This window comes from Hemiscyllium ocellatum, chromosome 1 (assembly GCF_020745735.1).
Source record: "Hemiscyllium ocellatum isolate sHemOce1 chromosome 1, sHemOce1.pat.X.cur, whole genome shotgun sequence".
In the NCBI taxonomy this organism is placed as follows: domain Eukaryota; kingdom Metazoa; phylum Chordata; class Chondrichthyes; order Orectolobiformes; family Hemiscylliidae; genus Hemiscyllium; species Hemiscyllium ocellatum.
This window is the reverse complement of record NC_083401.1, coordinates 148,128,326-148,155,124: the sequence shown is the minus strand read 5'-3', so window position 1 is coordinate 148,155,124 and position 26,799 is coordinate 148,128,326. Positions and strand designations below refer to the sequence as shown.

General features: G+C 41.8%; 1 protein-coding gene across 1 annotated transcript in view; it reads right to left on the bottom strand.

The window, feature by feature from the left end:
* Positions 1–26,799, bottom strand: part of ablim2 (actin binding LIM protein family, member 2) — a 393,205-nt gene that overhangs the window by 210,805 nt on the left and 155,601 nt on the right. The window contains exon 4 of the mRNA XM_060832673.1: positions 8,495–8,610. Within this exon, the coding sequence (XP_060688656.1) occupies positions 8,495–8,610 (116 nt within the window). The remainder of the gene's footprint in view (positions 1–8,494; positions 8,611–26,799) is intronic.

The following is a 26,799-nucleotide window of genomic DNA, read 5'->3' as shown; positions in this document are numbered from 1 at the left end:
TACTGAGGGATAGGATTTATGAGTATCTGGAAAGACACTGCTTGATTAGGGACAGCCAGCACGAATTTGTGAGGGGTAGGTCTTGCCTTGAATTCTTTGAGGAGGTGACCAAGCATGTGGATGAAGGTAGAGCAGTGGATGTAGTGTACATGGATTTTAGTAAGGCATTTGATAAGGTTCCCCATGGTAGGCTTATGCAGAAAGTCAGGAGGCATGGGATAGTGGGAAGTTTGGCCAGTTGGATAGAGAACTGGCTAACCTGTCAAAGTCAGAGAGTGGTGGTAGATGGTAAATATTCAGCCTGGAGCCCAGTTAGAAGTGGAATTCCGCAGACATCAGTTCGGGGTCCTCTGCTGTTTGTAATTTTTATTAATGACTTGGAAGAGGGAGTCGAAGAGTGAGTCAGCAAATTTGCAGACAATACGAAGATTGGTGGAGTTGTGGATAGTGAGGAGGGCTGTTGTCGGTTGCAAAGGGGATGTCAGAGGCGGGTTCTTTACACAGAGTTGAGAGAGCATAAAATGCGTTGCCAGCAGCAGTTGTGGAGGCAGGGTCATTGGGGACATTTAAGAGACTCCTGGACATGCAGATGGTCACAGAAATTTGAGGGTGCATACATGAGGATCAGTGGTCGGCACAACATCGTGGGCTGAAGGGCCTGTTCTGTGCTGTACTGTTCTATGTTCTATGTTCTAGATATGATGCAGAGCTGGGCTGAGGAGTGGCAGATGGAGTTCAACCCTGTCAAGTGTGAGGTTGTCCATTTTGGAAGGACAAATAAGAATGTGGAATACAGGGTTAACGGTAGGGTTCTTAGTAATGTGGAGGAGCAGAGGGATCTTGGAGTCTATGTTCATAGATCTTTGAAAGTTGCCACTCAGGTGGATAGGGCTTATAAGAAGGCCTGTGGTGTAATAGCGTTCATTAGCAGAGGGATTGAATTCAAGAGTCGTGAGGTGATGTTACAGCTGTATAGGACTTTGGTAAGGCCACATTTGGAGTACTGTGTGCAGTTCTGGTCACTTCATTTTAGGAAAGATGTGGAAGCTTTGGAGAGGGTGCAGAGGAGATTTACCAGGATGTTGCCTGGAATGGAGAATAGGTCGTACGAGGATAGGTTGGGAGTGCTAGGCCTTTTGTCATTGGAATGGCGAAGGATGAAGGGTGACTTGATAGAGGTTTATAAGATGATCAGGGGAATAGATAGAGTAGACAGTCAGAGACTTTTTCCCCGGGTACAACAGAGTGTTACAAGGGGACATAAATTTAAGGTGAAGGGTGGAAGGTATGGGGGGATGTCAGGGGTAGGTTCTTTACACAGAGAGTGGTGGGGGCATGGAATGCACTGCCTGTGGGAGTGACAGAGTTAGAATCATTGGTGACCTATAAGCGGCAATTGGATAGGTGCATGGATAGGTGCTTAAGCTAGGACAAATGTTCGGCACAACATTGTGGGCCGAAGGGCCTGTTCTGTGCTGTATTGTTCTATGTTCTATAGTGAGGTAAGTGCAGGAGAGAGAGAGAGAAAGAAACTGATGCCACAGTGAACTTGCACAGTTACTGCCTTTGCTATTGAATTCATGTATCGCTGGACATTGGAGTGCATCTGGGAAAATTAACAAACAGTGAAATTTACAACTGATCTTGGAGGAACTGTTTGGATGAAGTCACAACACAGAAACAGATAAGTTAATTGGTTTAAGTGTGGCCTACAAAAAGTCTTCAGTAGTGAGGAGAGTGGGTTGTTTTTTGATTATATGCTTTTTAAGATATGTCTCTTGATTAAACTTAAAATATAAGCCATAACTATTAATTTATCCTGGGGCAGAGGAATAAGAGGGTGTTATTTTCTGGGTCTGTAGATTATGAAGGGGCAAAAATGGCTCTTAGTAGAGTGATATGCGCTTCTTGTCAGATGTGAAAGTTTAAGGAGTGTTTACGGGTTACTGCAGAGTATATCTGCAATAAATGCTGTTGGTTGCGAATCTTATCAGATTGAATGAATCGGTTGGAGAGACAGTTAGAGGCAATGAGAAATTTACAACAGCAATGGTATGAGATGGATGACAGTAATAAGAAGGGGGGGGGAGTTTTCAGATACAGTCACATTGATGGGTTAACTCCAGGAAAGGTAAGAGAGGTAGGCAGGTAGTGCAGGGGTATTCTGTGGCTACCCCCATTTCAAACAAGTATGTTGTTTTGGAAAATGTAAGGGGTGATTGATTCACTAGGGAACATAGCACGGACATCCAAGTTTCTGGTATTAAGCCTGGCTCTAATGCAACGAGGGGTATGTCGGGTTCCAAGAGATCAATTATGTTAGGGGATTCTCTAGTCCGAGGTACAGACAGACGTTTCTGTGGCCAGCAGCAAAACATCAGAATGGTGTTGCTTTCCTGGTGCCAGGATCAAGGATGTCTCAGAGAGGGTGCAGAATGGTCTCAAGGGGGAGAGGGGTCAGCAAGAGGTCATTGTCCATATTGGAACCAATGATACAGGAAGGGAAAAGGTTGAGATTCTAAAGTGAGATAACGGAGTTAGGTAGAAATTTAAAAAGGAGGTCCTCGAGAGTAGTAATATCTGGATTACTCCTGGTGCTACGAGCTAGTGAGGGCAGAAATGGGAGGATAGAGCAGATGAATGCATGGCTGAGGAGCTGGTGTATGGGAGAAGGATTCACATTTTTGGATCATTGGAATCTCTTTTGGGGTAGAAGTGACCTGTACAAGAAAGACGGACTGCACCTAAATTGGAAAGGGACTAATATACTGGCAGGGAGATTCGCTAGAGCTGCTCGGGAGGATTTAAACTAGTAAGGTTGGGGGGAGGGGGGTGGGACCCAGGGAGATAGTGAGGAAAGAGATCAATCTGAGACTGGTACAGTTGAGAACAGAAGTGATTCAAACAGTCATGGCAGGCAGAGACAAGGTAGGACTAATAAATTAAACTGCATTTATTTCAATGCAAAGGGCTTAACAAGGAAGGCAAATGAACTCATGGCATGGTTAGGAACATGGGACTGGGATATCATAACAATTACAGAAACATGGCTCAGGGATGGGCAGGACTGGCAGCTTAATGTTCCAGGATACAAATGCTACAGGAAGGATAGAAAGGGAGGTAAGAGAGGAGGGGGAGTGGCATTTTTGTGAAGAGATAACATTACTGCTGTGTTGAGGGAGGATATTCCTGGAAAAACATCCAGGGAAGTTATTTGGGTGGAGCTGAGAAATAAGAAAAGGATGATCATCTTATTGGGATTGTATTATAGGGAAATTGAGAAACAAATTTGTAAGGAGATCTCAACTGTACATAAGAATAATAGGGTGGTTGTGGTAGGGGACTTTGACTTTCCAAACATAGACCGGGACTGCCACAGTGGGTTAGATGGAGGAATTTGTTAAGTGTGTACAAGAACATCTTCTGATTCAGTATGTGGATGTACCCGATGTGGTTTCCTCTACATTGGGGAGACAGGCCGCCTACTTGCGGAATGTTTCAGAGAACACCTCTGGGATACCCACACCAACCAACCCAACCGCCCCGTGGCTGAACACTTTAACTCCCCCTCCCAATCCGCCAAGGACATGCAGGTCTTTGGCCTCCTCCATCGCCAGACCACGGCAACACGACGCCCGGAGGAAGAGCACCTCATCTTCCGCCTAGGAACCCTCCAACCATAAGGGATGAATGCAGATTTCTCCAGTTTCCTTATTTCCCTTCCCCCCAACTTATCTCAGTTCCAACCCTCAGACTCAGCACGGCCTTCTTGACCTGCAATCTTCTTCCCGACCTCTCCGCCCCCACCCCCTCTCCGGCCTATCACCCTCACCTTAACCTCCTTCCACCTATCGCATTCCCAACCCCCCTCCCCCAAGTCCTTCCTCCCTACCTTTTATCTTAGCCTGCTTGGCACACGCTTATTCCTGAAGATGAGCTTATGTCCGAAACGTGGATTCTCCTGCTCCTTGGATGCTGCCTGACCTGCTGCGCTTTTCCAGCACCACATTTTTCAGCCATGTATTTGGAAAGGCAAGGACTGATTAGGGATAGGCAACATGGCTTTGTGTGTGGGAAATCATATCTCACAAACTTGATTGAGTATTTTGAAGAAGTAACAAAGAGGATTGATGAGGGCAGAGCAGTAAATGTGACCTGTATGGACTTCAGTAAAGCGTTCGATAAGGTTCCCCATGGGAGACTGATTAGCAAGGTTAGATCTCATGGAATACAGGGAGAACTAGCCATTTGGATAAACAACTGGCTCAAAGGTAGAAGACAGAGGATGGTGGAAGAGTGTTGTTTTTCAGATTGGAGGCCTGTGACCAGTGGGGTGCCACAAGGATTGATGCTGGTTCCTCTACTTTTTGTCATTTCATAAATGATTTGAATGTGAACATAAGAGGTATAGTTAGTAAGTTTGCAGATGACACCAAAATTGGAGGTGTAGTGGACAGTGAAGAAGGTTACCTCAGATTACAACAGATGGGCCAATGGGCAGAGAAGTGGCAGATGGAGTTTAATTCAGATAAATATGAGGTGCTGCATTTCAGGAAAGCAAATCTTAGCAGGACTTATACACCTAATGGTAAGATCCTAGGGAATGTTGCTGAACAAAGAGACTTGAAGTACAGGTTCATAGTTCCTTGAATGTGGAGTTGCAGATAAATAGGATAGTAAAGAAGGCATTTGGAATGCTTTCCTTTATTGGTCAGAGATAGGCATTGGGAGGTCATGTTGCAGCTGTACAGGACATTGGTTAGGTCACTGTTGGAATATTGCGTGCAATTCTGGTCTCCTTCCTATCGGAAAGATGTTGTGAAACATGAAAGAGTTCATAAAAGATTTACAAGGATGTTGCCAGGGTTGGAGGATTTGAGCTATAGGCTGGGACTATTTTGCCTGGAGCATCGGAGGCTGAGGCTCTGATCTTACACAGGCTTACAAAATTATGAGGGGCGTGGATAGGATAAATAGATAAAGTCTTTTCCTTGGGGTGGGGGAGTCCACAACTAGTGGGCATAGGTTTAGGGTGAGAAGGGAAAGATACAAAAGAGACCTAAGGGGCAACGTTTTCACTCAGAGGGTGATACGTGTATGGAATGAGCTGCCAGAGGAAGTGGTGGAGGCTGGTACAATTGCAATATTTAAAAGGCATTTGGATGGGTATATGAATAGGAATGGTTTGGAGGGATATGGGCTGGGTGCTAGCAGATGGGAGTAGATTAGGTTGGGATATCTGGTCAGCATGGATGAGTTGGCCCAAAGGGTCTGTTTCCATGCTATACATCTCTATGACTCAATGAGATAACAAGGAAATAAATGGCAGACAAAATGAACAATTTTTTTCTACCTTCACTATAGAGGATAGGGAGAAAAAATATGAGTAATAGCTATGAATCAGAATTTGGAAGAAAGAGAGGAACTTGGTGAAATTAAAATCACCAGGTAAGACATAATATGAAAACCAACAGAGGTGTAGGCTATGAGGTAGCAGGGTCCAAATGGACCTCATCTAGAGTTTAGAAAAGGTGGCTAATGAGGTAGTAAATTCTTTGGTATAAATTTTTCAAAATTTGCTTGATTCTCTAAAGGTTCCATTGGACTGTACAGTGACAAAAACAATTCCTCTATTTAAGACTTACAAGGCAGAAAACAGAAAACTACAGGTTGTTTAGTTTACCCTCTGTTATGAGGAAGGTGCAAGCTTTAATGATTGAAGTTATAGCTGAACACTTTGTAAACTTTCAGGTAATTGGGAACAGTCAATGTGGTTTTGTGAAAGGAAATCATGTTTAACAAATTGTTTGGAGTTCTCTGAAGCAACATGTACTGTGAATATGGGAAAGCCATTGATGTACTATATATGGACTTGCTGAATGCAATTAATAAGGTGCCACAAAAGAATCGTTATTTGAAAAGTATAAGCACAGCTGTTGTGGGTAACACATTAGCATGGATAGAGGATTGACTGACGGGCAGAAAACAGAAAACGGGTCTTTTATTGATTGATAGAATTTGATGAAAGAGCTCCCATGGTGGTCTGTGCTGGGAACATCAACCTTTTACAAATTGTACTTGTAAAAAGGACCAAAGATATGCATCAATTTATAGTTTCAGTATTTGCATAAATTTGCATAAGATAGATTGAAAAGTGGGCTGTGGAAAGGACATAATCGAGGCTGTACTGAAATCAAGAAATTAATTGCACAGCCAAGATAATTTAATCCATTTATACTGGTAAATGAAGTGTAATATTGAAAAATCTGAGTTCAATTAATTTGGCAGGTAACAATGAAAAGCAGTGCATTGCAGAGAACAAATGCAGAATTCTGAGGTGCAGCTGGATCTCGGTATTTTTGTGCATGAGTTGTAAAAAGTTAGCATGTAGGTACAGCAAGTAATTAAGATGCTATCTTTCATTATGAGACAAATTGAACCTGAAAGTAAAGGTGCTATGCTTCAATTATACCAGACACTGGTAAGATCCATCTCCAGTACTGTGTGGTATTTTGTCCCCTTATTAACTGATGCACATAATTGCATTGGAGGCAGTTCAGAGCAGGTTTACTAGATTGATAGGTTGAGTGAGCTGTCTTATGAGGATTGGCTGGACAGACTGGGCTTATTTTTATTGGAGTTCAGAATAGTGAGGGATGGCTTGTTGAAGTTTCTAAGTCCTGAGAGGTTTTGACAAAGTGGATGTTGAAATCTTGTTTCCTCTTGTGAGTGAATCCAGAACTCGCGGGCACTATTTTAAAATTAGGGGTTGCCTTTTTATGAGAGAAGCAAAGAACATTTTTCCGTTAGACCTTTACTCATTTTTCAAACTCTCTGCCTCACAAAGTGATGGAAGCAGGGCTTTGGAATATGTTTAAGATGAAGATTGATTTCCTTGCCTGAGAAAAGTCTATCAAAGGTTAATCGAAAGTAGATGGGAATATGGAATTAAAAACTCAAACAGGGAAGTCCTGATCTTTTAAATGGTGAATCAGGCTCAAAGGGGCAAAAGGCCTACTTCTTTATTTCTATTTTCGGAAATATGTTGTGACACACTGCTTCTTTTAATGGCTGCTAAAGAGAATGGACATGGATCTCTCATTTGTTTACTGCCTCTTTTCATTAAGAGAGACTCCTGAGGCTTCAGAGTATCCGTGCACCTTTAGTAAAATCTGAAAAGAGCTTTGAAATTCTAATTAATTGGCATCTTAAATATATTAATTGTTCTCTCATTATTTTAGTGAGTGAAGTCCATCCACTTTATTCATGCCCCATTAGTAAAATGTGTGTGACAGCCTTTTTGTGATGCTGTAGTGGTGTCCCTACCCCTAAAACAGGATGTCTAGGTTCAAGTCCTATCTGCTCCAGAGGTATGTAATAACACTTCTGAACATGCTAATTAGAAAAATACATTAAATAAAAATTTGAAATGTGTGTGCGCGATCACCAATACCAAATACTTTCTAGGTTTGTCAACCTTCAGCAGACACCCTAGAAAAAATATGTAAATGGCTAGAACTGGTTTCTTTGGGTGTCCACTAATGATACAGAAAGAGAATATGGCATTCCCTCATGATACCTTGAAATATAAAAGTAACTAGTTCATGCTCATTATTTATCTACATAGCCATCTACTTTAATCCTGAAGTTCTAAATTTCTAAAGTTCCTACCTTATACCTTTTAATGTTTTAATCTTTAACAATCCAACATTACCAATCACAAAACGTACAATTTACAAAAATTATGACAATTATGATGCATCAGCAACAAAATGAATGATTGAGGAATTTGCAAGACCATGGGGGTAGGAAATAAAAAAAATATCAACTTCAACACAGTCAAAAAGTACATTAGTTCATACTTAATTAACATCAATATCAGTAATTCTCACAATCTGTCATTTATAATCAGACCTACATGTTTCTATGTCATTTAAATAGAATGGGGTTATTTTTTCACTGTCATTTCAATCTCAGTTTGCCAGCAGTTAATATTTCCATAATTTTGAGATGATCTATGTCTATGCAATAACAAGCATTAGTGATTTATTTTACACTGTTACTTTATCTCTCATCCCATCCACGAAGGGATTCGATGATTTCTCACATTATAAGTCACAAGCAGGTTGGCACAGTGATGTTAATGATATTAATACAAATGCCCAACAGACTCCAATGTGCCATCTGAGTGACTACAGTCATATGGCATCTGCAGTCATTGAAGACAACAACTCCACGATGGCTTTTTACAGAAATCTCAACATGTCACTACAATATTAATGTTGAACCATCTGTTCAACATAATACTACCACATGTATTGTAATTCTGAAGGTGCCTAATGCATGGATCACTCTTATTTGTGTTTTATTAAATGTTCAAAATATTCTTTCAAAGAATATTTTTCAAATGCTCCAATATGAAGCTTAATTACAAATGAAAAATAAATAATTGGACTTTAAGGTGTGAATATTTAGTGGTAACTAACATACTTACTTTGAGGTGTCTGTGCTGACACATGTTTGGGATTGGTACTCAGAGACTGAGAGCATTTCTGGCAAATGCATTCCTTCCCATTAAAAGTTACACGGTCTCCAGGAGGAAAGGGCTGCCTAAATGATAAACAAAATACATGATTGAGTACAGCTTTACAACAGCAAATTCAGTTTAATTATTAACATTTATTATAATCACTGAGAGAACAGTCAATTACAAATCTTGTTGTTCAATCTTTCATCATTCTTGAATTCATGACTTTTTTTTCCCCCAATTAGGCCATAATTCCATTTTGGAAGGTTCTTTTGAATATTCTGAGATTCAGTCCTGGGTCACCTAAAACAGGAACACCCAGAACAGGAAAATTTGTCAATGACACATGCTGGTCAGACCCATCTTGTAAACCTCAAAGTGGAGGTCCAGGATGATAAGTAAGTTCATTTTCAAGTATTACTGTCACAGATTGAATAGCAAAGCAGAAGTCCTGGGGGAAATCAAAGACATTACAGTGAACACAGTTCCCTTGAATCCAAATCAATATTTTCCAATCAGATTTTCCCTTCCAGTTTTGCTATGTTAATATTCACAATATTGTCCAAACCTCTGAATACTAGTTCTGCCGAGTGAGTTTTTGGAGTCATTTATAACTCTGTGATCATCTTAAACAAGAAACATTATACTCACCAAATGGCCAAATGCAGTGGGCAATTTATGAATAATTATTAATGGTCAGATTTATTTTCAGAAATGCTAGCAACAAGATATATTACTTAGAGTCAGACCAATTGCAGGTTTAGTTAAAACTTGTGCTGAAGCTTATTTTCCTATGTAGTTTAAATGCAACTGAAAAGTATTGTGTATGGCAGGCACTTTGTGCCCACAAACATGATTTTGCTCAACATTTTTAAATACATAAATAGTTGTTACAAATTATTTTCAATGAGATTTAGCATTCGAACATGTCACAATGGAAAGTCATATGAAACCATTTTACAACAGAATTTATTGCCAAAGTCAAGTCAATTTGAAAATAAGTTATTTTTCCTTGGTAAATGAAATATCTAATGTTTTGAATATGTCTTCCTTTAAAATTAAAAATTACATATTTCACAATGTAATCAAATTTAATTTTTGAATCACTGTTTCAGTCTGATTTGAAACACTTAATGTTCACTCAATCTTTGGCCATCAGCCCCCACCCCACATCCTCTAGCAAGCTTTAGATTACTTTTCCACTTCTCTACTTCATTAGCTTTCTTTTCATGGTATTGCAAACCTCCAAGACCCTCACCCAAAGACAAAAGCCATCCTTCAGTGCTAGGAAAACCCAGGATAGAGTCCAAAAATCTAAATCTCATATCTCCTTGATATTACTGAGTACTAGTGTCTATAATTTCTATAGGGATTTTCCTCCATGTGCTGTAACTTTGGAGGATAGGGGTAATTTTCAGTACAATTCTGTGGAAATCCTTTAATTGACTACATAGTATACATAGGGCTAGATATTACATCCCTTTGTCAGGTGTGTTTTCATTGGGTGAGCATCATGCAAAATAGGTCCCCCCGACCCCCAACCTCAGTCTGGTAATACAGGATGGTGAACTTAGCAGCCCTAATAGCCATATGAAAATAAATAAATGAGGGTCAACTGAACTTGTTAAAAACTCTCTGACCCAAATATTATCTTGATCATTCCATATTTTTAAAAAGTGTTTGGATTCCTCCAGGGCCACACAAATCTTGACCTCATTCTAGCCTTTGCTCAAACATGGACAAAACAGCTGAATTCTAGAGGTGAGGTGAGAGTGACAACCCTTAACATCAAGGTCGCATTTGACCAAGTGTGGCATCAAGGAGACTGGGAAAATATGTTTCAATGGATATAGAGGAAAAACTCGCCACTAGTTGGAGTTGTACCAGGTACAATTGAAGATGGCTGTAGCTGCTGAATGTCAGTCATCTCAGCTTCAGGACATCTCTGCAGGAGTTCCTCAGGGTATAACCATCTTCAGCTGCTTCACCAGTGATGTTCCCTCCATCATAACATCATAAGTGGGGATGTTCACCAATAATTGCACAAAGATCAGCACTATTTGCGAATCATCAGATACTGAAGCAGTTCATGATCAAATGCAACAAAATCTGGAAAAATGTGCAGAAAAGTGGCAAGTAACATTTGCATCACACAGATGCTACGTGATATCCAGAAAAGAAAATATAATTATCAAACCTTGACATTCAGTGTTACCATCGTTGAACTACCGCAATCAAAATCCTAGGGTTATCATTGACCAAAAACTCAACTGGGCTTGCCATATAAGTAGGAGAAAGTGAGAACTGCAAATGCTGGAGACCAGAGTTGAAAAGTGTGGTGCTGGAAAAGCGCAGCAGGCCAGGCAGCATCCGAGGAGCAGGAAAACCAACGTTTCGGGCATAAGCCCTTCTTGCCATATAAGTATAATGGATACAAGAGCAGGTCAAGGTAAGAAATCTGCAAAAATAGCTCACCTCCTGAAACCCCAAGGCATAAGTCAGCAGTCCTGTGGCTGAGATGATCGGCTCCACACCATCTTCCTTTGTCCTAAATACAACTCAAGCGATCATGTTTTCACCATATTTCCACTCTCTTCAATTATAGTTTGGGTCATTGATACCACACTTTGTCAAATGCATCCTTCACATCAAGGGCAGTCAATTTAGTCATTGCCCTGGAAGTCAGCTATTTTGTCCATACTTGGTTAAAGTTTTAATCAACCTGTTCAGATAGGTTGGACTTGAACCCTGGCCTTTTGATCTACAAGCTGCTGCAGAATAGACTTTATAAAGCCTACAACATCTGATTTTCCATGGCCTCTTATCTCACTGGTAATCAGGCCTGAGTCTGCATATCTTCTGAGATCAGCCAGGAGCAGGAGTTTTCAGACCAGTGTGGCCTTAGACATTGGTCATGCCTAAAATAAGGCTGAAGTGAGATCTGGAAACAAGTAATGAACCCAAACAGAACATCAGTGACAGGTTGTTAGTGAGTAACTGCTACTTCCTAGTAATTTCAGAGACATCTTCTATTACACAGTTGACAGTAGATTGTGGCAGTAATTTGCCAAATTGAATTTGACCTACTTTTTGTGGAGAAAACATAACTGAACAATTTTCCACTTCAATTCTATGCGTTGATGTCAACGTTGCAGTCGCACAAGTAGTATTTGGTTGGAAGTGCATTTAATTCTGAAGCACAAGTCATCAGTTTCATAGTTAGAATCCTGACAGGGCCCATAGCCTTTGCTGTATACAGTAAACTCAGCTGTTTCTTGATCTCGAGTGAAGTGAGTCAAATTAGCCACACTTCTGGATATAAAAATAAGCAAATTGGCAAAAGGATGGCATGTATAATGGTGGGGACCTTATTAGGAGGTTGTGATAGCTCATCCACTTAGCACTTCTGGCAGAAGGTGGGTGCACCATTTTTGGTGGTAGCATTTTTTGCATTCACATGTTGGTTATTGCCTCATTAGGATGGAATGTTTGGAAGGCTCCTCCTCCTCCTCCAAGTACTTGTTTGGTTGTTTACCAAAGCATGAGCATCAAGTGGGCTGAATCTGATCGTAAATGAACTGCGTTCTTCATTGTTGATGGTACATTAAAAATACAACAGGGAATAAGGTAGATGATACTTACTGAAATAAATAGCAATTCTCAACAGGCCTGCGCACTAATTTGTATTCATTAACGGTAATGAGTTATTTTATTCTGCTGGTATTGATTTCATCAATCGCACTTGGAAAGGGCAGCAAATCTCCTTATTAACCTGGTTATGTTACTTAAAATACGTGAAACACACTGCATAATCTGCAACAATGCCATGCTCTCTAGATTCTCTGCAATTGATGTGCACACAATATATTGAGAGATTTAGCTTTCCACTGATAAATAAATGATGAGATGTCATTATTCTGCTTATGCATACAGGGGATAAATCAAAACTATAATAAAGCATTGACGTAATACAAGTACAGAACAGAACTTTTGTTAATTCTCCAAGGAATTCTTTGCAGAAAGGGAGATCAAACTACATTGAGCTCAGCGTTGCATGACAAGCCCCTATTAACTAAATATTCAGATGAAATAAACATTCAAATTGGCAAATGCTGAAAGTGGCCTTCTGCAGGGATCAGTTGCTTATAATATACATTAGTAAGTAAATAAGGGCAGATAGTAGTGGTAATTTTTGGATCATGGGCTTGAATTCCAACATAACCGATTGCGGAATTTGCAATTTCTAAAAATATCTGGAATTTTGAGAGTAATAATGACAATTGATTGCCATAAAAAAATGGTTCATTGATGTCCTTATTTGGTGCGACCTATATGTAGCTCCTGGTCGACAACAATGTAGTTGACCCTTAACCGCTCTGAAATGGGCTAGCCAGCTGCTAAAATACAAAAGAAAGCCATAAAACCAGGTGACCTAACACTGACCTAGAACATGAGAAATTTGACCCAACAAAGTCTTCCTGACTAGAATTTGGGAACTCACGCCTAAATTGGGAGAGTTCTCTCTCAACACACAGCATAATATCATAAAACTTACTGGATACCATCATTCCTGGGTTTGCCATGACCCACCAACAGGCAGACCTACAGCATCAGAGTGAACACAGAATAGTTGCATTCAGTAATTGGGAGTTGACCTGGGAGTCCTGACCAAGCTAGAAATGTCCTGAAAGGGATTGGTGATTAACAAGGTCGAACTGAAAACATATCTAACCTCATTCTCACAAATCTACCTGATTCACCTATACAGGTCAGTATTAGTAAGAATAACCACCAAAAAAATCTTTGTGGTTGTGGTTGTGGAGGTCAGTCATCATGGTTACAGGAATCTCTGCAGAAGTTCCCAGGGTAGTTCCCTTGGCCAAACTATTTTCAGCTGCTTCATCAATGACCTTCCCTGAATCATAAGGTCTGATGAATGAAGGTCTAATTATTGATGAATGGCTAATGTTCTGCATCAATCATGACTCCTCAGATACTAATGCAGTTCCATTCCAAAACCAGCAAGACCTGAACAATATGATGCTTAGATTGATAAGTAGAATGTAACACTCAGGCCACACAAGTGGCAGGTAATGACCATCTCCAACAAAAGACAATTGAAGCATCACGCCTTGACATTCAATGGTATTATCATCCATGAATCTCCCACCATCAAGATCCTGAGAGGTTACTGTTGGACTAGAAACTGATCTGGACTAGTCATATAAATACTATAGCTATAAGATCAGGTCAGACACTAAGAATCTTACAGACTCCCCAAAGCCTATCCACTTCTACAAGGCAAAAGTCAGGAGTGTAATTGAAGATCCTCCACTTACCTGAATAAATGCAGATCCAATAACACTCAAGAAGCCTGAGATTCCCTAGGACAAAGCAGCCTGCTTGTCTGACACCACATCCACAAACATCCAATCCCTTCACCACCAATGCTCAGTAGCAGCTATGTTACTATCTGCAAGATGCATGGGACAAGTTCACCAAAGCTCTTTAGATGGCATTTTCAAAACCCACAATGACCACCATCTATAAGGAAAAGTGCAGCTGATACAAGGAACATCACCAACTCTAAGCAATCCTGATTTAGAAATATATTACCATGTTTTCAGTTTTGTTGGGTCAAAATCATGGAACTCTCTCCCTATAACAAATGGACTCTGGTGGTTCAAAAAGGTAACTCTCCACCTTCTAAAAGGTAACTAGGGATAAACAATAAATACTAACACAGTAGCAACTTCTACACAATAAGACTAGATTTTTTTAAAAAGCCCGCCAATGTACTTTTGGAAAAAGAGCATAAGTTTATTACAGAAAAAAAAACTACATAAATAACAATTTTGAAGGATCTCATCACAGACAACAACAAGAAACATTCAGTCTTTTCCCTCCACCAATATCCTTTGCAGACACTCAAATTCATTTCTTACTCAACAATGAAGTTGCAAGAATATATTTTTAGATTAGATTAGATTACCTACAGTGTGGAAACAGGCCCTTTGGCCCAACCAGTCCACACCAACCCTCTGAAGAGAAATCCACCCAGATCCATTTCCCTCTGACTAATGCACCTAACACTATGGGCAATTTAGAATGGTCAATTCACCTGACCTGCACATCTTTGTGACTGTGGGAGGAAACCAGAGCACCCGGAGGAGGAAACCCACGCTGACAGGGGGAGAATGATTCCTGAAGAAGGGCTAATGCCCGAAATGTCAATTCTCCTTCTCCTTTGATGCTGCCTGACCTGCTGCATTTTTTCAGCAACACATTTTTAAGCTCTGATCCCCAGCATCTGCCGTCCTCACTTTCTCCAAGGGGAGAATGTGCAAACTCCACACAGACAGTTGCCCGAGGCTGGAATCAAACCTGGGACCCTGGTGCTGTGAGGCAGCAGTGCTAACCACTGAGCCACTAGGCAGAATTGGACAAGACATCCGGTGAGGCCCATCTTGAAGGCGAGAGAAATTTACCTTATCTTTTAAGCTTTTCACAAGTGATGTTGTGAGGTTCTTAATTAACAATTTCTCACTGCTTAGCAAGTGGCATTATTTGTTAAATGCCTTGTAGACAGCACATCTCATCTCATTAATATCCAGCTTCCTATCTAACTAAATTCACCAAACAACATTGATGTCAAGAAAACTTGACACAAACACAATGATTGGGAGGTGCAACAAGACCTGGCGATCCTTATACACCAGTCACTTAATATATGCAGGTGCGAAGGGGACGATGCAGGAGCAGTGATGTCTTTCTGAAATTTACAGGGCCTTGGTGAGACCACACATGGAGTAGTGTGTGCAGTGTTGATGTTCTTATCTGAAGAAGGATGTTCTGAAGGAAGTGCAATGAAGATGTAGCAGATTGATTCCTGGGATTGCAGAAATGACATATGAAAAGAGACTGGATCAGTAACAGAACTAGCTAAGGTAAACAAACACAGGAAGCATGTTCCCAATGACCATATGTTTCTGCAAATCCTGACAGATCCAGCTCACCGCATGTTTTGAGCAAATTCCAACTTGAGCATGATAAAAATGCATCTCAGACTGATCCACAAGCATAAGCCACATGCACCCCTCATCCACAGACGTTGGCATACAGCATCCGCTAACCTGTCTTGACCATCATGGTACCTCTCCAATACACTGGCAAGCCATTCATGAAGCACAGAGTTGCACTGCAAGGTGCACCAGCAACTAGCATTGGAAGATAGCTGCAAGATCAATGTGAGAACAGTGTTGTCTCGTCCCTCCTTAAACAAGTTAGGCAAATCCAACCACAATATTATGATTGCATTTGACCACTATACCAAAGTGGTCAAATTACCATGAACACAAGCCAGTACTCATGCAAAGAGTCTCAACTTGATGAGGAAATACGTTACAAAAACATTTAATACTAAATAATATCATCTCTAATCCTATTTGGCCCCTTAAGCTTACAGAAATTCCCCAGTCTGTTATAGATTGTCACTCTTTCCCTTTCTGTCTCTAGAACTACAAAGCTCTTTCTTCCTCTTTCTCTCTCCCCAAATGGTCAGCTGGTCTCTATAATTTGCCATGTAGGTCTCCTCAGAAGATCTCCTGCCCGATCGACAGACAAGTCCTGTTTTTATAATTTTTCCCCAAGCTTCTGGATCTTTCTGCAGCTTTGGCCAATCAAGAGATCCTCTTAATATCTACCAATGGTTTGAATGGCTTCGTTAATCGCTAAATATCATGTTAATGCTTGTTCTGTTGTTTTAGGCTTTATTATCTGGTTCTCGGTGGCTAATATGTATCCCTTCTTTGTTTAGTTGATGAGCTATGCCTATACAGGATGACTGTTGACAGGCTATGTCCTTTACACTGTGCTAATGACTTTATCACCTTGTTGCTGTTGTTTTTTACTGGCTTCGGGATTTTGTAAGTTCAGAGTTTTACTTGGCCTATCGACCCAACATCCCTTGTTGTTTGTCCAAATTGGCAATCTGTGTGTTTTAGCAGACAGGAGGTTGTTACATTTCTCCCCTTTTGAACAGAAAGAAGCTTATGCAAAAGAAGTTCAAACCCAACTGTTAAAGTTGGCTTTGGTTGTTGTCAGCGGAGCCTACATGTTAATGTGAAATCCATTGTGTAGCTTGGTCAAGCGTACCATCATACATCTGGTAAATGATATAACTATATGTAGAACAAAAAGAAAATCCCGTTGGAATGACCCTTTTAGAGTTATGAGGTTTAGAGGGTGGCACGGTGGCACAGTGGTTAGCACTGCTGCCTCACAGCGCCAGGGACCTGGGTTCAATTCCCAACTCAGGCGACTGACTGTGTGGAGTTTGCACGTTCTCCCCGTGTCTGCGTGGGTTTCCTCCAGGTGCTCCGGTTTCCTCCCACAGTCCAAAGATGTGCGGGTCAAGTGAATTGGCCATGCTAAATTGCCCGTAGTGTTAGGTAAGGGGTATATGTAGGGGTATGGATGGGTTGCGCTTCGGCGGGTCGGTGTGGACTTGTTGAGCCGAAGGGCCTGTTTCCACACTGTAAGTAATAATCTAATAAAATTCAGTGAAGGAAAGAAAATCCTGTTGCCAAAATCCATAAAGAACTGTAATGCCGAGACAACATTCAGTAATCGGAACAAATAGAAGTGGAAATACTGATAACTGAGAGTTCCATCTATCTTGTAACCCCTGCACACATGTACAGGCATTATTCATATGAGCACGCACATGTGTTGGGATACCTGCAATCTAAAGTATGAATTGCTGAAGTGTATCAAGGTGAGCACAATTAGCACCACCAGATGTCAGAGGAGTAAATCCATGGATGAATTAGAACTCCAGTTCCAAATTGTGACCCACCATTTGGTGGGATGAATCTCATCATTCTATTTCTTTGTGCGTTGCGTTGTTTTTGCAAAAGATTGGTGGGCACTCATTAACTGCATTTGGACTTGATCCAATCTTTCTGGTTAAAGCTTTATTCCAGTGTCATATTTTTTCAAAATATTCCCAAGAGATTCTTTCAACTCATCGTTCACATTTATGAATGACCCTTGTGTCAGTTCTATTAGACCTCTCCATGCAGAGATACCTAGAGATGGTGATGATTACAGGTTAAATCCCCACAGTGGCATTTTTGGAGTGAGCTGGTGACACAATACTCTCCCTCCCTTCAGTGGAGACTCTCGTGATGTCAGTCCTCAGACTCCTAGCTTCCAAAGTACAGTTTACATCACTACTTGTTTTAAAACCACAAAAAGCGTGTTCATAGGATATACAGAATATGGCACATGATGGTATGGTCTGTTAATTCACATTTAATGAGAGTGTTCCTGATCAATGTCCCATTTCTTACTACAGCATATAGGAGAGTATCATGATACCCCAGCCATATTCCTTGCTTTATAACACCGAGGTTTTCAATTTCAAAAGTTCTTAACTCCACACTGTCAGTAGGAATGACTGGAACCCCTAGAAGTGTCCATGCAGCTGTCATTCAACCACATCTTGGTTAACTGCCTGAATTGGCATGTTTCCTTCCTTGGAACAGATGTTCCATCTGTTTGTTGCCGTTCCAGGATGGGACTTTCCCTTGACTAGTAAAAGGTGAGGTCTGCAGATGCTGGAGATCAGAGCTGAAAATGTGTTGCTGGTTAAAGCACAGCAGGTTAGGCAGCATCCTATGAACAGGAAATGTGATGAAGGGCTCTGACCCGAAACGTCGAATTTCCTGTTCCTAGGATGCTGCCTAACCTGCTGTGCTTTAACCAGCAACACATTTTCAGCTTTCCCTTGACTAGCCCATCTGAGATCCTCCCTCTGTTGCTCAACCATCCAGTTTCCATAGATCCAACACAAGCTGCAATTTTGTTGCCTGCTGTCAACTATGATTTTACCCTGGATGATCTCATTGATGTTTTTTGCATGACCTTAGAGTATGGACACTAGGTGGTGGCTAGCCTGGTTCCCCATCAATTGTCCTGCTGTCTCCTATTGGTTGTTCTCATGCATTTCCTCCAAAGCCAGTTTGACTCATCAGGAAAGGATTCTGAGTTTATTATTCAAATAAGCCAAATCAAGGCTATTAACGGTTGTCACTCCCTTCCCATATGCTGTAGCTACATCATTAAATAATTCCCTTCCCTTAAGCTTATTAGTTATGGGTTGTGGTTCACCCTCCTATCTTTCTATCCCTTGTCCAATTATCATCCAGGTCAGGTGTGAATAGAGTCATTTCAATGGGGATGGCACCATTCTGGTAGTTGGGCCTGGATGTGTCTATTATTATTGGTATTAATTTATGGTGGACACTGTCAATCAAAACTTTGCTGTGGACCTAATCATGAGTTCACTAATTAGACTTGGAATGCTTATGGGACAAGCTGGGAAAGGAGTATTTATTGCCAGGTTTGGTCTGTTTTCAATTTCATATTCTAGAAATTCTTCCTGGTGGAGCTTCTCAGGGTATTGTCAGCCAAACTCTAATCTTTTGTCCAGGTGGTGTGCCAGGCATTCTACCATCATGCACCTGTTCTCAGAGAAACCTACAAATCATCTGTGATCCCGAACTCATGTAACAATATGTAGAGCTCCCACTGGCTTCTGTACACCTAAATTAACCAATTTCTCAGGATGGAGCCAGAGGGTCCCATCCACACATACTGTAGATTCAGATGGAATGTACCATAGGTTTCCTGGGTATCTCCATTTCACAATTTTCCAGGCAACATTTTTATATAAAACACTAACACTTATACATAACAGAAAGGTTTCGAGTAGATTTCATTGTTGCTTTGGACTATTTTCTCTTTCAACTCGTCCATGCCAACCAGGTATCCTAACCTAATCCAATCCTATTTGCCAGCACTTGGCTCATATCTGTCCAAACTCTTCCTATTCATATAACCATCTGGAAGTCTTTTCAATGTTGGAATTGTACTAGCCTCCACCCCTTCCTCCGGTAGCTCATTCCATACACATACCACCCTCTGTGTGAGAAAGTTGTCCCTTTCAAATTTTCCCCTCTCACCCTAAACCTATGCTGGATCAGTGGTGCTGGAAGAGCAGCATCCAACGAGCAGCCTGAACTGCTGTGCTCTTCCAGCACCACTGATCCAGAATCAGGTTTCCAGCATCTGCAGTCATTGTTTTTACCTAAACCTATGCTGTCTAGTTCTGGATTCTTCCAACCCAGAGAAAGAAACCTTTCCTATTTACCCTATCCATGCCTCTCCTGAGTTTATAAACCTGCAAGGTCACCCCTCAGCCTCCGACACTGCAGGGAAAACAGCCCTAGGCTTTTCAGCCTCTCCCTCTAGCTCAAACCTTCCAATCATGGCAACGTCCTTATAAATCATTTCTGAACTCTTTCAGATTTCACAATATCCTTCCGATAGAAGGGACACCAGAATTGCACAATATTCCAGAAGTGGCCTAACCAATGTCCTGTACAGCCATAACATGACCTCCCAACTCCTCTATTTGATGCTCTGACCAATAAAGGAAAGCATAGTAAGCAAGTTCTTCACCTCTACCTGAAACTCCACTTTCAAGGAACTCCAAGGTCTCTTTGTTCAGCAACACTCTCCAGAACCTTACCATTAAGTGTTTAAGTCCTGGCCTCATGGAATCCCTACAGTGTGGAAACAGGCCATTTGACACAACAGGTATGCACCGACCCTCGGAAAAGTATCTCACCGAGACCTATTCCCCTACCCTCTTACTCAACATTTCCCTTGACTAATGCATCTAAACTCCACATTCCTGAACTATGGGCAATTTAGCATGGCCAATTCATCTAACCTGCACATCATCGGACTGTGGGAGAAAACTGAAGCACCCGGAGGAAACCCATGCAGACATGGAGAGAATGTGCAAACGCCACACAGACAAGTGCCCAAGGCTTGAATCAAACCTGGTTTCCTGGTGCTGTGAGCAATTTTTGTTTTTGATTTACAGCATCCACAGTTCTTTGTGGTTTTTTTTTAAACTCATATTCAATTAATTGGTCCCATGTTCTGCGCCCGTGGTTTGTCCCTGGATGGAGAGTCTTGAGGGGAGCACAGCGTTTGGTCAGGAAGGGAATCAGTACCTGACTCCGTGTCCGTGCAGTGGTCAGAGGGATTACAGGGACCATCTTGCATGAGGCTGATATCAGAATCTATCTTCCTGAGCATGGTTTGAGTGGTAGAACTTATTTTGGGCTGAATAGGATTTAATCTGATTTATATGGTAACAGGCCATTTTACCTGAATCCAGCAAAAGTTTATATATAGAGGGGTTCACTAATGAAGTGTAGTCCTGAAAATCTGGGGGCTAGAAATGAATCGGGCTGGTACACCTTTTACCTTCCCATGTATTCAGAGGGGTGAACCTTGCTTTTGAAACAGGCACGAATCTCTGTATTTTGTGCTAATTTTTATTGCTGCAGCCATTTGTGCAACCTTTATGTTTTCTAGCAACAGTGCAAACAGTGGATTCGTAGGTGAGGGTATTCACTGCGGGTTCAGAGAGATCTACCTAATTGAGGCTTAATGCCTTTCATGTGTAATCCCATCATGAGGTGGTGTGGGGTGAATCCCACGGAATTTGAGTGTGAGTTCCTGACAATCATAAGAATGAAGGCAGTATTGTATCCCATATGGTGCTATTTTACCACACAGCTTTTCTTAGTAGACTTTTAAGGGTTTGATTCATGCACTTAACAACACCACTAGATTGGCAATGTGGAACTTCCAATTGATGTCAAAGAACATCATGACTCATATGGAGCATTCAGTGAACTGGGAGCCTTGATCAAACACAACTTTGCAGGAAAGACCCCAATGTGTGAAAACCCTAGCTGTGATTTCTACTGGGTTTGTACGTGTGGGGAATGTTTCAATTCATTTAGTAAAGATGTCAATGGTAACTAGAACATACCTCCCAATAAGCAGGTATGGGTCCGATGTAGTCCACCTTAGTCCAGGAGTGCACTACTGGCCGAGCGTGTGTCTGAAGTTACCTTTGTTAATGTACCATTTCAGGTTGCTTTGAGCATAAATTAAGCAGTTATCAATATAATGTTTCAAGTCTTTGTCAAGATTGGTCCACCAGCACAAAGCTTTAACACATTGATGCCCAAGGATATCACAAAATTGGTAGATGATGATTGCAGCCATGAATTGGCACAACATATACATAATCTTTGAGGCTTAGCCTCTATGACCAAGCCATTTTTGATTGAAAATGTGTCTTCCCACTTTTTATAGCTGTGCAGGTAGTTCCTGTGGAGGATAAGTTTCAAATCGGGATTGGAACCCTGGGTTTGCCTAAGATCCTTGATGTTTGACTGAAATTGCCATGGTTTGCATTGGATCAGGGATTGGTGGCTGCTCTTTAACTACAAGTTTTAATTTTTCAGTAATCATTTCTCATTACTTGCACAGTAATCTAATCTCAGCCGTGAGAATCTTCTCGGCTGCATGCTATTGCTAAGGTTATCTTAGTGGCCTTCTTCCCAATTTTTAATTGCTAAATATCATGTTTCATTGTTTAAGGTGTCAGTTTCTGGTTCTTGGTTACAATATGCATCCCTTCTTTGTTTAGTTGATGAGCTTTGTCTCTATGCCTCTGCAGGATGACTATTGTCAGGATGTGTCCTTCATACTATGCTAACGTTTTTAGCACCTAGTTGCTGCTTGTGTCTGGTTTCTGGGTTTTGTGAGTTCAGAGTTTTATTTGGCCAAAGTACCCAGCATCCTTTGCTAATTTGCCAATTTCGCAATCTGCGTTTTAGCAGCCAAGAAGCTGCAATAGACAGACACCTCGGTCAAGGATTTGAACAGTCTGCATTTCAAGGTTGCTTGTTTGCTCTCTATGCGCTTGCATTATTAGAACCTGCACGTACGCTCACATCATCCAATCCTTGCCATGTCACATCATGCTAGTTAGTGTGTTGTCTGGTTTTGTCATTGTTTTGAGATGTTCTTTTGTCCAGCTATACAGTCAGGCTGCTTTTCACATGTATCAGTAGGGATCTGTCCAGGGAGGGGTTTATCTTGGTAAATAGCACACTGAGATATCAATCTAAAACTGACAGCTTGTTCAACTGAACAGCCATAAGGAAAATGGTGGGGAGTTGTCCACTCCGGTAGTGCTGGGAATGTGGAGGGATGTGTGAGTGTGTGTGTGTGTGTGTGTGTGTGTGTGAGAGAGAGAGTGTGAGAGAGTGAGAGAGTGTGTGTGTGTGTGTGTGATGGAGAGATGGAAAGATAGAGAGATTGAGGTGTGTGTGTGTGTGTGTGTGTGTGTGTGTGCACGCGCATCAAAGCTGTAGTCACCAGAAAATCCAAGGGCATTACCACAGTTAGTGATTTGTTTTGAACACTCATGGTCAGGGGATCTATACCAGTTCAGTTTGGGGTATGTTCAGCAATCAGTCCTGTTAGGCCACCTGTCAGCAGGTCAAGCAGCATCCAAAGAGCAGGAGAGCTGACATTTCAGGCAGGACCCTTCAACAGGTCTTGGGAGAGATCTGCAGCAATTACATTTCTTTCAGGGTGGCCACCTGTTGATCATTAAGGATGGTTCAAAAGGGGGGCATGTAGAAGCCGAAGGGTGACCACTGATAGAAACGGTGGGGGAGTCAAGGCTGCGAGGAGGGAGGTGGAGCACTCTCATGTATAGAAATTAGAATAAGAATGGTGATGGGGGAAACTCAGGAAGAATGGGAGAATTTGGAACAATTTTTGAAGGGCGTAGTACTTTTGAAGGGTGGGGTTATTACTGGCAGTGATGCTACATAAAATTGCTGGCAAAAGAGGAACCACCACTTGTCCAAACTTCCAACAGTCCTGTGTGAGCCATACAACATTGATTTTTCATCCATGATTACAATGGTCTTCCTGAATTGAGTGAGACACTGAGTGTTTAATGGGAGTCCAGAATAGGTAGTGTGTCAGAACAGTGCCTTCTCAATGACACTGAGTTACACTCAGCCTTCTCAGCACCTTCACCGAGTTGCAGAATATGTTGAGTCTGAAGGTGGATGGATCATGGAGACATGTCCCTCGTTATCAGTGTGCCTCACTGCATGGGGAAGTGTGCCCAGCCTTCATCTGCAAGGTATGCCATCAATAACTGTTCTGAATTCAAAAAAACCCTTTTGCTCAGTTACAAATTTAGGTCCTTTCCATTGAGTGTGATGGGTCCTGCTGCTAATGACATGTGGGTTGCTTAGGCTGCCTTTCCAACAAAATTGAAGATGGATCCAAAAGGACAGAAACCAACATCAACCCCTGAAGTAGCAGGAGATCAGCACTGAGGAAGAGGACCACCCAGCTCAGGGAAAGCTCATGATCCCAGGGGCCCTCAGGCTATGGAGTGTGCACAGGAGAATCAGAGTTCTCCAGTCCTGACTCCAATTGCTGGGGTTGATTGAGGCACATTGACATCACTTGCTCGGTTTGTCCTGTGACACTACAACAGAATGGTGCTGGATACTGGAGTAGGAACCAAGGGCTGCAGGGCCCCCTCTCCTATTGGCTGTGAAGGTCACTGCCCGCTGAACTAGCATGCTGCTTGCACTTTCCAAGGAGTGATGGGTGACCTGTGTGGGATCACTCAGTTGTGGTTCCACAAATGTATCAGGATAGTGACTGGTATCATCCGTGCAAGATCACACCAAGGTCATTTGGTTCCCCATTTAGTGTTCAGTCAGATTCAGAAACATGGCTGGGTTCGCCCAGTTGGAAGGTGCCATCGATGGCATACACATGGCAGTGAGAGGGCAGTATCAGAACACTGTGGAAGGGGTCTCATTCCAAAAATGAGCAGATGATCACCGGTACCACTTCCTGGAGGTGTGTGACCCCTACCCTGGAAGCTGCCATGACTCCCAGAGCACTCTCATGTACCTGGTAAATTTGAGGGTCTCCTAGGTATCTTACAAAACTGGTTATTGAGGGAAAAGGCTACCCACTGTGATCATGGCTCATGCTACCATTGTGCAAGCACCTGGCTGAAGAGTAGTACAGGTACAATGTTGCTCTTGTCTTGACACGGCTGTGGTAGAGCAGACAACAGGGCTGCTGAAGATGCAGTTCTGCTGCATGGACAAGTCTCAGGGTCCCTTCAGAACCGTCCAAATATGGTGTGCACTGTTACATGGCTCGTTGTGCTCTGCACAGTCAAAACAAGAAATGAGGTGATGTGATGGATACTGAAGAACTGGGAAAACAGACGCAGCCTTCCAAGGGAGGATGAGAACATGGAGAAGGTGGAAGCTACCATTATCTATGACAAAGATCAGCGGCAGAAGGGAATAAAAGACACAATGTAATTTACACTGATTCCAAAAGGACAGAGCTGAGAGCTACAGACAATTATGGACCGGAAAATACTCTTTGTCATGGTGACAAAATCTGGTTTATATTATGGAGTGAACTTCAGCTCCTGCTGCTTTGATTTGTGTTCTCTTATGCATCCTGTCAATAAAAGCTCATGTTTGTACTTGTCCAGTTGTTTGTATGTATGTAACATTCCCCAAATGGGCAAAGATCAGCTGCAGATAGACAGTGGGTATTGGTAGAGCTGAGGGGTTCAGACAGGCAAAGTGTGTGGCATGGTGATTGCAAGGCAAATACAGTGAATGAGAAAATGAGACTATTAGACAAAGAAGAAGTAGGCCATTCTGCCCACTAACATCATTCTGCTATTGAATGAGATCACAGCTGATCTGTTAATAAACTCCACTGTTTACCTTTTTCTCCTTAATCCGCTTGATGATTAGACCATAGGCACCGGAGCAGAATAAGCTACTCAGCCCACCAAGTATTTTCTGCCATTCAATAATAGTTACGTTTCACAACCCAGTTCTCCCATGTTCTCCCTTCTCTTCATAACCCTTGATCCCTTTGCTGAAAATGTGTTGCTGGAAAAGCGCAGCAGGTCAGGCAGCATCCAAGGAGCAGGAGAGTCGACGTTTCGGGCATGAGCCCTTCTTCAGGAATTCCTGAATCCCTTTGCTCATGAAGAATCTATCTCAGTCTCTGTTTTAAATACACTCAATGACTTTGCCACAGAAGGCTCTGGAGGCTATGAATTCCACAAATTAACCATACTCCTCCTGAAGGAATTCCTCCTCATCTCAGTTCTAAAGGGTCACCCTTTCACTCTGCAGCTGTGCCCTTGGGTCCTAGTCTCTGCTACGTGGAGACTTCTCCACATCCACTCTATTCAGGCCTCGCAGTATCCTGTAAGTTTCAGTGAGATTCCACCCCCCCACCGCCCTCTTGCCCCCCCCCCCCAACCCCATCCTTCTAAACTCCACTGAGTACAGATCGAGAATCCTCAACCACTCCTCATATGACAAGCCCTGCATCCTTGGCATCATTCTTGATCTGTCTTAGTCTTGAATATATTTATCGATACTGTTTTGACAGTCCTCTGTGGTGAAGAATTCATTGACCTCAGAGAAGAAATTCCTCCATTATCCGGTCAATAAAAGCTCATGTTTGTACTTGTCCAGTTGTTTGAGTGTATTTAACATTCCCCAAATAGGCAAAGATAGACAGTGGGTATTGATGGGTATTGGTATTATCTTTGTCTTAAATAGGCAACCCCTTAATCTAAAATTATAAACTTTCCTACAAGGCAAAGCAACCTCACTGCACCTATCCTATCAAGCGCTCTAAGAATCATATATGTTTCAGCATATAACAAGTGCAAATCCAACTACTCCTCTCCTCATAAGAAAATCCCTTCCTGCCCAGGATCAAACTGGTAAACCTGTTTTTGATTTCTTTCCAATGTCGGACATCTTTTGTTAGAGAAACAGACCAAAACTGTTCACAGTATTTCAGCTGTGACCTGACTAGTGCCTTATACACTTTTGGCGAGACCTCCCTATTTTTATACTCCTTGTCCTTTTAAATTAAATCTACCATTCCTTTTGCCTTTCCTATTATTTGTTGAACCTGCATTTTATGATTCATCCACAAGGACCCCCAAATCACTTTATGTGGCATTTTCTGCAGTATTTTCTACTTAAATAATATTCAGCTCTTCTATTCTTGCTGCCAGTGGATAACCTCATATTTTCCATATTATATTCCATTCCATTGCCCACTTCCTTAATCTGTCTCTATCCCTCTGCAGCTTCACTATCATCCTCACTACTTACTTTCCAATTTTTTTTCTGCTATCCACAAACTTGGCTATAGTACATTCATTTCCACCATTATTCCTCATAAGCAGTGGAAGAACATCTGTCAATTTCTTTTGGAGGTTGGCA